The sequence below is a fragment of the Peromyscus maniculatus genome, chromosome 4 (assembly GCF_049852395.1).
Source record: "Peromyscus maniculatus bairdii isolate BWxNUB_F1_BW_parent chromosome 4, HU_Pman_BW_mat_3.1, whole genome shotgun sequence".
NCBI classification, from domain to species: domain Eukaryota; kingdom Metazoa; phylum Chordata; class Mammalia; order Rodentia; family Cricetidae; genus Peromyscus; species Peromyscus maniculatus.
The window spans coordinates 86,165,298-86,177,724 of NC_134855.1; the positions used below are offsets into that span (position 1 = coordinate 86,165,298).

The window sequence follows — 12,427 nt, forward strand, 5'->3', positions numbered from 1 at the left end:
TTTTTTTTGTCTGACTTACTTCCTTTATCTTATTAGTTTTGTGAAAGTTATTAAACTGTAACCTTTCTTTCTCATTTCTAGGTGCTTTCAAGCCCTGTGAATATCTACTGGGGAGCTGGATGATCCGCCTGACAGTGTGGTTCATTTTCCTGGTTGCCTTGCTTTTCAACCTGCTGGTCATCATCACAGTGTTTGCGTCTTGCTCGTCGCTGCCTGCCTCCACACTCTTCATAGGCTTGATTTCTGTGGCTAACTTACTCATGGGCATCTATACTGGCATCCTTACTTTTCTTGATGCTGTGTCTTGGGGCCGATTTGCCGAGTTTGGCATTTGGTGGGAGACCGGCAGTGGCTGCAAGGTAGCTGGGTCTCTGGCGGTCTTCTCCTCAGAGAGCGCCGTTTTCCTGTTAATGCTGGCGGCTGTGGAGAGAAGCTTATCTGCAAAGGAGATAATGAAAAATGGGAAGAGCAGTCACCTTAAACAGTTTCGGGTCGCTGCCTTCTTGGCTTTCCTGGGTGCTGCCATAGCAGGCTGCTTCCCCCTTTTCCACGGAGGGGAATATTCTGCATCACCCTTGTGCTTGCCATTTCCTACAGGAGAAACCCCATCGTTAGGATTTACTGTGACCTTAGTGCTGTTAAACTCACTAGCATTTTTATTAATGGCCATTATCTACACTAAACTGTATTGCAACTTGGAAAAAGAAGATCTGTCAGAAAACTCACAGTCTAGCATGATTAAGCACGTTGCTTGGCTGATCTTCACCAACTGCATCTTTTTCTGCCCTGTTGCATTTTTCTCCTTCGCACCATTGATCACGGCAATCTCTATCAGCCCCGAAATAATGAAGTCTGTTACACTGATATTCTTCCCATTGCCTGCTTGCCTGAATCCAGTCCTGTATGTTTTCTTCAACCCAAAGTTTAAAGAAGACTGGAAGCTACTGAAACGGCGCGTTGCCAGGAAACATGGATCTGTTTCGGTTTCCATCAGCAGCCAAGGTGGTTGTGGGGAACAGGATTTCTACTATGACTGTGGCATGTATTCCCACTTGCAGGGTAACCTGACCGTGTGCGACTGTTGTGAGTCATTTCTTTTGACAAAACCAGTATCCTGCAAACACTTAATAAAATCGCACAGTTGTCCTGTGTTGACAGTGGCCTCTTGCCAAAGACCAGAGGGCTATTGGTCTGACTGTGGCACACAGTCAGCCCACTCTGACTATGCAGATGAAGAAGATTCCTTTGTCTCAGACAGTTCTGACCAGGTGCAGGCCTGTGGACGAGCCTGCTTCTACCAGAGTCGTGGATTCCCTCTGGTACGCTATGCTTATAATCTACCAAGAGTCAGAGACTGAACTACTGCATCTGTAACCATTTTCCCCAACAACCAAATCACAGTGCTCATTGAGTGAGCTGTCTGTCTTTTGACCTTTCATCTAGGAAGCACTTCTGTAATCACTGCCTGGTGTCACTCAGAAGAGGAGGAAGGTGGCAGTTTATTTCTCAAACCAGACACTTGTGAAGAATGGGTGCCTAAATTATATATTGGTGAAAAAAATGCAATGTCCCAGCGATGTGTGGTCTGATTGAAATAAAAACAACTTAAAAATGATTTGATGTATGGCATAGCAATATAAAATTAGTTGTTTTTTTTTTTTCTGATTCATCAGGTGCAAAGTTCAAACTGTTTCTGAATTAAGCACAAGATAAAGGACAGCTGTTAATATTTTTTTAATTGAAAATGTGAATTTATAAAACTGAGAAAAAGTCTTGCTAATTTTACCTAATGTTTCATCATTAATCTCAGGACGACTTACTTCAGGGCCAAAAAAGGGATTGTCTCCCAGCTAGAGCTATGAGAGTTCAAACAGGCATTGCCTTCGTGTTTTTTCTGTGTCCATAAATCAGTTTTGTTCAAATGATTTTTAAATCTAAAACCTGAAGATGTTTTAAAGACAATATTAACAGCTGTTAGATATTTTAAAAATAGCAAAACATTTGTTTTTGTTCATTATTCATTGCTTTGATGAAATCACGGTGATTTTTTTTCCCCCTCAGTGTTTTACAGTCAGGTACTAGGACAAAGCAAAAAGTGAATTGCTATGTGGGCTTAGTAGAGATGACTATCTACTAAGTAATATTGAGATTTTAATAGTAACCAAGGGGGTTGATGGCTTTATGTGATGTTCCCATTAACAGACACTTCCTAATGTCATTGGCTGCACTGACATTGCCAATTCTGTTGATGTGTTATCTTTAGTTTGGATTATACAGGAAGTAAATTTGGGTAATTTTATTTAATTGGAAGGAATTGGTAGTAGTCATGACACAAAGCACTTACATTTATTTTTTAGTGAGCTAGAGTCTCCTGTGATGGTATATGAAAACTTCCATACCTTTTTCTCATCCAACAATTTTTTTTAAAGCTCATCCCATAGCTCAGTTGCTATGCTTTGGTTAAACAAGACACATAGTAAGAGTTGGGGGATCAAAGCTTGTCCTATGTCTTTAAAGTTTTTAAATTGACTTGATTCTTACCTATAAGCTTCGGATGTGTTCCTATAAGGTGGCTTAACACTGTGTTAAGTCAGTAGCAAACCCATTGCCTGGTTAAACAAAAACTTAAATTAGATTGCAGTTTGATGATTAAACTGTATATACTGTGCATATGATGAATTTTTATCTTATGTAAATTATTTTTAGAACATGAGTTGGGAAATGTGGCTTCTGTTCATTTCGTTTAATTAAAGCTACCTCCTAAACTATAGTGACTGCCAGTAGCAGAATGTTAAATTGTGGTTTATATACGTTTTTGTGTGTGTGTTTTTTTTTTGTTTTTTTGTTTTGTTTTGGCTTTTTTTGCATTGTAAATAGTCTTGGTTGTAAATTGTCAGTGGAATAAAAACAGAATCTTTGTATATTGAAATCATGTAGTTTGTATAAAATGTGGGAGGGATTTATTTACTGTGTGTTATAATTTTGTAAGGTCATCTATTACAGCTTAAATAAAATGTTTGTATATTTACACATCTGATAAATATTAAATCATAACTTGGTAAGAAAATCTCAATTAAAGGCTTTCTTCCTAAAATTCAAGTTATTGAAAACTTCATTTTGTTCTTTTAAGAAGTAGGCCAAGCATGGTGGAACATGCCTTTAATCCCAGCACTTGGAAGGCAGAAGCAGGTGGATCTCTGTTAGTTCAAGGCCAACCTGGTCTACAGAGTTCCAGGACAGCCAGGGCTATGTAGCGAGACCTGAAGATGTTTTAAAGACAATATTAACAGCTGTTAGATATTTTAAAAATAGCAAAACATTTGTTTTTGTTCATTATTCATTGCTTTGATGTAATCATGGTGATTTTTCCCCCTCAGTGTTTTACAGTCAAAATCATCAAACAGTTTATATACAGTTTATACTATATATATATATAATTGTGTTTTCCAGTGGTTATTTCCAACAACTCTTCTAGTATTCTCTACTTAAAAATTTTAGTATTCTACCAGGTAGCAGTATACTGTTTATAAGTTTATAAACTGTATACAGTATATACAGTTTAATCATCAAACTGCAATCTTTTGTCCCAAACAAAACAAAATAAAACAAAAATACAATAGCAGCTATATAAAGTATGTGGTAAACTGTGCTAGACATTATTAAATGTAGCATTGTATACAGTGTTTTAAATGATTACAAGTTTCTAGAAAGCAGTCTTGTAGTGGGTAGCCATTCCAACTTTGATCTGGAAGTTCCAACCCCCATTGAGGCTTCAGTAACTGTCATGCCTACAAGGCAGGGCCAAGAGAGGGCCCTAAAGATGCGAGATCCAGATGCGCCCCTCTCTCTCTGTTCCTGGATCCTCGATGGTGGAGGTAAACTGAGCAGAGTTCTCCAGAGAACACCGCCAGACTGCGACACACCTTCCCCAGACCCTACAACCTACCTATCCCTTCATTTGTAAGTTACGCCACTAATAAACCTCCCTTTTAACTACATGGAGTGGCCTTTATAATTTCACAAATACAGGCTAATATTTCTTAATTTATAACTAAATATTATTACTGAGTGTAGTTAGCATTACACATGGGATACTTAAAATTTTTTTTTCCAGAGACAAGGTTTCTCTGTGTAGTTTTGGTGCCTGTCCTGGATCTCTCACTGTAGACCAGGCTGGCCTTGAACTCAGAGAGATCTGCCTGGCTCTGCCTCCTGAGTGCTGGAATAAAGGCGTGTGCCACTGCCACCTGGTAGAATACTAAAATTTTTAAGTAGAGAATTTTAGAAGAGTTGTTGGAAATAACCACTGGAAAACACAATTTTCATGCTATCTATAAAAGTCTGGGACATTGTACTGAAATTTTGAAGTAAAGTTCTATCTCAAATCTGAACCATAGTTGAAAACAAATTGTGATATTTAAGAGGACCCTATTAATTAGATCCTTATTTACAGACAAATGATTAACAACCTGCAGGACACTAAAGGCCATTTACTTGCCTAGATGCTTAGGAAACCCCTCCTTTTTCAAATGTGAAGACAAATGATAAACCACAGCCAATTTCAGTAAATCCTCAAAACACAAACCATCCAAACCAGAACCCAATTCTCTCTGTGTTTATATTCTATCTTATGTGTGGTTAAATGCAAGAGACATCCTCAGGGAAGCTGTCCACCTCCACTGGGACAGGTTCTCTCATTAGTTTAAAGCTCACTGATTAGGCTAGACTGGCTGGTTAGCTAGACTGACGGGCCCAAGCTTGTGCCACTATGCCCAGCAGTTTTACATGGGTGCTGGGAATTGAATTCAGGTCCTCATGCTTGCGAGGCAGGCACTTGACTGACAAGCCCTAGTCCTATTCATCCTAATTCTGGATATAGTATGAGGTTATGTTAAACTCTGAATATTGGTAATCTCTATAGCAGAAAGCACAGTATAATTAATTACCTCTCGCCTACACCTTTCACCAGGTACCTACTACAACTTTAACAATTGCCCACAGCACACAGTAAATATTGCATCTTCACATTCACTAAGCCCCTTCAACCCCTCTGCCTCTTGGATTATTTTGAGGCAAGCTAAAACATCATATTACTTCATCTGTTAATACTTCAGTATGTGAAGAAAGACATTTTCAAAGCCGTACCATACAACTGTCATAAGGTATTAGTTTTGTGATATAGTTACGTATTTTTAAGCAAAAGTCACTTTTACAGAAGGTTCCCATACCAATTAAAACTGATTAAAGTGAAATGAATATCAAGTACATTAAGTCTGTACTCTGTAATTTAAGGGGGGAGCTAATTCATATAATTCTACCAATCTCGACTATTGTTTCTCAGCCCAAGTAACAAAAAGCAATGTAAAAATAGACCATTCATGAAACCTTATTACATTCAAACAACCACAGTTGCAGGCCATGGAACTGCCTTGTAGCATTTAAGGCTCCAGTATTGCTGAAGTGTAATGCACTTGGTGGGCACAATGATCCTAGAGTATCAGGAATGCTTTAATAAAACACTACGGGGGTAAAGGAAGTATATAAGATTCTCACACCAAGAGGTTTAATGTGGGAAATTGCCAGGGTTTAAAAGGGTTTACCATTGATGCCAGGTCCTGAGGTAGAGCTGAGGATTAATGAACAAAATATGGTAACGGGATAGATTGGTTTGTAGAAGACCAAATTAAGGTCATTGTGGTCAAATAGCTTATTTTAGTATATTTTATTAAGAGGAGAACTGCTGGTTCAAAGCCAGTTTCCTTCCTCTTCCCCAACACCTTTAGGTTATTTCTATTGGGAAATTGTTTCTCAAGCTTCCATCTTTGTGAAGCTGTAAGGTAGTTCAGTGTCTCTGAGTCACTGATACTCGGGAGGTTTAAACTAGATATGCCAATACTGAATAACTGTTGTAAAGCATAAAAATAATTCTACTAAGTTACTTTTCTTAGTCAGTTGTACAATTGTCTTCCAATGTCATTGTTTTTACTGAGAATTTGAAGAAAATAGTGCTGTACCCCAGGGCTATATAACCCTGCTAGCACGTCATGTTATAGTGACTGTGACCTTTGCCTCACCTTTTGGGTGCTAGTATTTTTTACCATATCTGCCTTGTGAAAAGTCTACAGATACAAATTTCATCAGATTTTGTATCTTTGATCATTAAAGTTGCATGCTGTCAGTCTCATTTTTCACTTGTGTTGTTTCTGACAGTTATGTTCATTAGGAGCCAGACAAAAGCTGTGTTTACAAGTGTACGCAGTTTAGTGAGTATGAATAACAAGCCCGCTTTCATTGTAGGACAACTTTTCCTTGAGGGCTTCATCTAGATCCCCAATCCCTAAAAGTGCCTCGAGGCCCTAGAAAAATGCCTAAAAGAATGAGGGATTTTAGCCGGGCGTGGTGGCGCACGCCTTTAATCCCAGCACTCGGGAGGCAGAGCCAGGCGGATCTTTGTGAGTTCGAGGCCAGCCTGGGCTACCAAGTGAGCTCCAGGAAAGGCGCAAAGCTACGCAGAGAAACCCTGTCTCGAAAAAAACCAAAAAAAAAAAAAAAAAGAATGAGGGATTTTAAAGTTGGCTCATGATCTGCTCTGGTTTGGACATGCTGGAGTGTGGACACAAACACTTTTTAAAAAGACCAAAAAGTTCACAAGCCCTGACAAAGTGTTTAAGTTGACAGATGCTGCCAATACAGTGAAAGACTGTGCCCAAAGAGGATTCTTAGCTTGGGTGAAGTTCTCTTCCCTAGAATGCAGCCTGATGTCAAAACAAAACAAAAACAAACTAATCACGATTGCTATTTTTTATGATCCTGACCATATATGAGCAAGGGGTGGGGGGGAGATAATCATGGCTTCCCGCTTCTGCCTTTCCCTTTAAAAGGCTCTGCCTTAGTGACACCGACACGTGTCCAGTACCAAATGGCCTACAGCACCACAGCAAACGTAGAAGTCAGGAGGGCGCCAGGACCTGGCGGGCGACCCGGGGAGGCGCGGGGCTGAACCTTCCAGACCAAAATACGGAAGCCACGCTTCCCCAGCCGGGAAAAAGCGCCTCGTAGTCTCCAAGCGTCGCTATGACAACGCGGGACAGGCTCGGCGCTGATTGGCCGACGGCCGCGCGCGGCGCCTGCTGGGAGAAGGCGCCTCCGGCCCTGCTCGGGCCGTTTGAACTTGGCGGTCCTGATGCAGGCGGCCGGGCCATGGCGGGCCGTCTCCCCGGTTCCGTGCACCCGCTTCGTAGCCCGCTGCAGGCCGGGCCCCCGACCTTCCTCGAGCTTTGTCACCGACCTCATAGCGGACTCCCAGGGCCCAGGACTGGAGGAGGTGGTGGTGACCGAGTGCTTGTCGCCGCTGCCCCTGAGCTGCAGCAACTCCACCCTGTCCCTGTTGTCTCCCCTGGGCCACCAGAGCTTTCCGTTTGGCGAGGACGACAGTGAAGGGGAGGAGGAAGAGGCAGTGGACGAAGATGCCCGTGAGTCAGAGGCCAAGGTGGAGAGCCTGGAAGGAACGGAGTTACCGGGGCACTCCAGGTAAACTCAAGGCCCGGCCGCCACAGCCCTTGTCAAGACTCCCTAGAGACCGTGCTCAGAACCCTTTGCCGCCCATCCCCACCCCCACCGCCTGCAGTCTTCCAACTCAAAGGCAGCGAAGCACCTCCATCCTGGAGTGCTGGGCAAATTCAGAGGTCCAGTTATTTCCCATGATTCTTCGTCCCTCTTCCTGAGACTGATTATTGCAGTCTCACTCTCCATGGAAACTTACTGTACACAGAAAGCAAGTACACAAAACTTTGCTGCCAGGAGTCTTAAAAATCCTCCAAAAACCACATCGTTGATTCCAGAGCGCTTGTCAAAATGTGTAGTAGGTACGAGGTCGTAGTAAGTAGGTGGTTTTATACAAAGAGCTGGGTGCAGTCGCCAGCCAGTAATGTTCTTACTCTGCAGGAACATTTAATGGAATAGTGAATGTTCATCAAGGGGGTTATTAACGCCATCTTAATATTTTTATTTACATTGATTCATTCAGCAAACATTTACTGTTTTGCCACAGATTAGTGTGGGTATAGGGGACCATAAATGAGATATACAAGGTTTCTGCTATAAAAATGAAAGCCCAAATCAATCATTTTACAAATAACAAAACTGTATCTGAATACTGCTCGTGCAGAGGACCCAGGTTCAGTTCCCAGTACCTCCTTCGGGTGTTTCACAATTACCTGTAACTTTAGTTCCAGAAGATCTGACACTGTCTGTCCCCTGCTGGCACCTGTGCTTGCACTTGATGCACATAAGCTCACACATACACACACATAAATAAAAATAAACCTTTTAAAAGGGAATAGTCCGGCAAGAAAGCTTGCTACTACAGAAAGGAATTTCAGTTTTAGGGAAAAACTATAGACGCATTCATCAGCCTGCAGTTCAGCAAACCTGAAAAAGGAAGTCTGGATCAGTTTGCTAAAAGAGAAGGAAGTAATTCATGGGTGTCTTGCTCAGGAGTTTGAATTTTATGCTGAAGGTAAAGGACTCACTGAAGAACTTTGAGATGATACAAGGATTCGTTTAAGGGGTGAACCTGGATACCGCTGTTAAGAGTGATTTGAAAGAAAGGCGAGGCCATTTCTATTCAGAGCAATTGTAAGGTTGGAGAAGAGAATGGCTTGAAGAGAAACAAAGGCTCTAGAGATGACATAACAAGTGGCCGTATGAATGTAGAATGTGGGAGCATGTGAAGTTAAAAAAAATGGGAATTTCTGGCATCGGTATCTGGGTGGGGTGCTGGTACTCTTCACTAAGGGTTGTAAGAGAAGTGAACTTTTATTGGGCAGCTGAAGGGTGACTGCTCAAATGATTGAATTGATTTTGTGCTGACTTTGATAGTCAGAGGAGTGGAAAGAAGTCTGGAGCCGGTGGTGGTGGCGGCGGCGGCGCACGCCGGTAGGATTTGCTGAAGGAGGCGGAGGCAGGAGGATCACGAGTTCGAGGCCAGCCTGGGCTACACATTAATAAAATTTAAAAAAAAAAAAAGTCTGGAACCCACGGTAAAGGTCTGAGCTATATTACCAAGAAGGTGTGACGATACTTGGTTATATAGGACACAATCAGGTCATTCTGCAAGACTGAGAAAGAAGGAAGTGTATAACTAATGCATCAACGGTGTCTCATTCCTACCCGAATACAGGTTCTATATGGCTGTGATAAATGAATAATAGCAGGAAAATGAGTAAACTGAATCTATGAGGTAGAAAAAACTATGGAAAGCAGTTGGTAAGGCCATTGTTTGCTAGAAGGAACACTATAAAAGACACAAAGAACTAAGTCTATAATAAACTAGATTTTAGAAGTGAAGGAGTTGGGTCTGGCAAAATGCCTATCTAAGCATAAGATTTAATCATCAGTGTCACACACACACACACAGAGTTTAAAGTGGAGGCTGTAGAGAAGGCTCAGTAGTTAAGAACACGCATTGTTGTTACAAAGGATCTAACCTCAGTACCTGCGTCCACAGCTGATGATCACAACTGCCTGTAACTCAGCTTCAAGGCATCCAACACACTCTTCTGACCTCTGTTGGCACTGTGCTCATGTGCACATACATGTACATATAGACACATACATACACATAACTAATAAGTTAACAAAGACAGAACAGCCTCATCTCTGGAGCTGTTTTGGACCTGAGCAGTCTTTCACTGGAGTCTGGTTGTTAAGCTTTCTCTAAGTTTTGTGAGCTTTGGGTATCTAGCTAAGTCACTCAGCTCATAGAGTGCCTTGCCCAGAAGAGTTACAGAAGATGTCTATGGTGGGAATGGAGACTTACAGGAGACTGCCACGCAGGAGAGTTGTGGACACTCTAAGATAATTGGCAAAGGGAATCAACCATAGTATTAACTGTTGGGTGTAGTTGTTTGTAGTTCATGCTGCATATTTAGTATGCACCAGGCACTGGGTTCAATTTGCAGCACCAAAACTTAGAGAAAACAGAAAAGCGTATAGTAATAGATAAGTGTCATTTTCTTTGTAACTTTGTATTTTAAAACAATTTCAAATTTACAAAAAGTTGAAAGAGAATCTTAAAATTTTCTGTTTATCCTTTACCCAGAATTCCTGATTGTTAACATGTTTGCTTTATATTTGCTCAGTGTGTATGCACATTATTTTTTCCCTTGTACTGTTTAAGGAGGGAAAGGGAAAAGGAAAAGTGCCTAAATTGAGACAGATAGGTTGGGTTTGAGATACTCCTATAGCTTATTAAATAGTGTGGTTTAGAAATAAAGGCAGATAAACTACTTCAAAGATTGACCTTTTTAATTTTAATAGGAATTGTAAGTCATATGGATTTGTAAAAATTCAACTGTTAGAAATATCACATTTACTTTCATTGTACAGCTAAGTAATTGTGAGTGGAAAGAAGAGTTCTTGGTAGTAAGTGCTGCACTTTGTCTCTTGTAGCTGTGAAGTTGAGTCACAGGATAAACAAGAACAGAAGCAGGTGCTATTACGGGAAAACAGCCTGACACCGTGGGAGATGTGGTTTGTTGGCAAAGAAAAAGAAGAGCGTGGCCGGCTACAACAGAAAGTTCTGGAGGTAAAACTAAACAGTGATCTCGTCATTAAATCCTGAGTTCATAGATTGAGCTACTTTTATCAATTAAAATGTTAATGTTATTGTCCTTGAAATAATGTTTGTGCTTTTGCATGGCAGGAGGTACTATATCAGTTTTAATAAATCTTATTTAGAAATAGTATTTTCTTGCCAGGCAGTGGTGGTACACGTCTTTAGTCTTAGCACTTGGGAGGCAGATGCAGGCGGATCTCTGTGAGTTCAAGGTCAGCTTGGTCTACAAAAGGAGTTCTAGGACAGCCAGGACTGTTACACACAGAAACCCTGTCTTGAAAAGAAAAAGAAAGAAAGAAAGAAAGAAAGAGAGAGAGAGAGAGAGAGAGAGAGAGAGAGAGAGAGAGAGAGAGAGAGAGAGAGAAAGAAAGAAAGAAAGAAAGAAAGAAAGAAAGACTATTTTCTCCTTAGGAGAGGGTCTGAAAAACAAGCTTAAGCACCATTAAGAAATGAGCCCTTCTTACTTCAGCACCTGTCGATGACCAAGTCTGATATTATGGCATGTGGCATTCTGGGTTATCTTTTTGTAAATAAAGAGTAACTCATTGGCATCAGTAAAGGATAGGTTTCAAGTTCTTAGATGCACAGATCCTCAGCTATGAAGGCTCATTATATTAAACAGCATAACACTTACTTATAACCTATACACATCTTTTTCATACTTTAAGTCATCTCTAAATTGTTTATACTATTGAATATAATGTAAATACTGTGTTAGTAGTTGTTATGCTATATTATTTAGAAGATGATGTTAAAAAAAAGACCTGTCTATGAGAGAGATGAGCACAATTTTCTCTCAATATTTTTGATCTATTCTTGGTTGTATTCATAAATAGCAACCATTGATACAAAGGGCTATGTACTAATGTGTATAAATAGGCACATTCAATGGAACCTTAGCATATGTACATTTAACTAATATAAACTTAACTATATAATGAGTAAAAATCTGAAGAAATGACAGAGAAGCTGAAACAGAGACAACTACCCATCACCACCCAAAGAGCACATCCTAAAGTGAGTGTGTGCTGGAACCTGCTGGCTTCTCAAGGTGTTTCATGTTTCTCTGCTCTCAGCATTGCTCATGGACAATTTTTCTGTGAGTAAATCTCTTTTTTTGAACTCTGTCCAAACTCAAAAAACAAATTAGTTTAGATTTGTATAATTTTATATTCCCCAGACTCATTATCCAACCTTTCTATCTTTGAAGACAGGTTCTCACTATGTAGACCTTGCTGTCCTGGAAATCAGTATGTAGACAGGCTGTCCTCAAACTCACAGAGATCCACCTGCCTCTGCTTCCTGAGTGGTGGAATTAAAGGCATGCGTATCCATGCCCACCCAACCTTTCTGTCTTAATTCTTCATATCTAAACATAGAAGGCAAAGAATATTAAGGGGTGCTTCTTATTTTTAAAGAAATAGAATCAAACTCTTTTATTACCTGCATTTTCTGCCTGTTACATATTAATATAGTTCCATATCATTGAAAACACTTCTTTGTTCTGAGAATTTAACTAAAGCCTTGAACATGCCAGGCAAGTGCTCTTACCTTTCATTACATTCTCAGTCCTTATTTAATATTTTTAGTATCATTTTAAAGTGGTTTCCTAATAGTATTATGTATAGAATGCACTAAATATGTGTCAAAATTTGTTCACTGTGTGGAGATTTCATTTTCATCTGTTAGTAAACATGTTAATATAAAAATTATGTAAACTAAACCCTTTATAGTATTAAAATAATTCCTTATCAGTTTTAAAAGTAATTATTTCTATGTTAAATTTCTAACTAGGTAGAGAGTCACAAG

At 40.2% G+C, this 12,427-nt stretch overlaps 2 protein-coding genes across 4 annotated transcripts in view; both read left to right on the top strand.

The window, feature by feature from the left end:
• The window catches only part of Lgr4 (leucine rich repeat containing G protein-coupled receptor 4), a 98,762-nt gene extending 95,663 nt beyond the window's left edge, over positions 1-3,099 (top strand). For both annotated transcript variants that reach the window (XM_076570254.1, XM_076570255.1), the window contains exon 18: positions 82-3,099. In XM_076570254.1, the coding sequence (XP_076426369.1) occupies positions 82-1,358 (1,277 nt within the window). In that variant the 3' untranslated portion in view covers positions 1,359-3,099. The remainder of the gene's footprint in view (positions 1-81) is intronic.
• Positions 3,100-7,133: 4,034 nt separating this feature from the next.
• The window catches only part of Ccdc34 (coiled-coil domain containing 34), a 75,640-nt gene continuing 70,346 nt past the window's right edge, over positions 7,134-12,427 (top strand). The window contains exons 1-2 of one of the 2 annotated variants that reach the window (XM_042275885.2): positions 7,134-7,530; positions 10,453-10,588. In XM_042275885.2, the coding sequence (XP_042131819.1) occupies positions 7,184-7,530; positions 10,453-10,588 (483 nt within the window). In that variant the 5' untranslated portion in view covers positions 7,134-7,183. The remainder of the gene's footprint in view (positions 7,531-10,452; positions 10,589-12,427) is intronic. The other variant, XM_006980816.4, reaches the window with a different exon arrangement.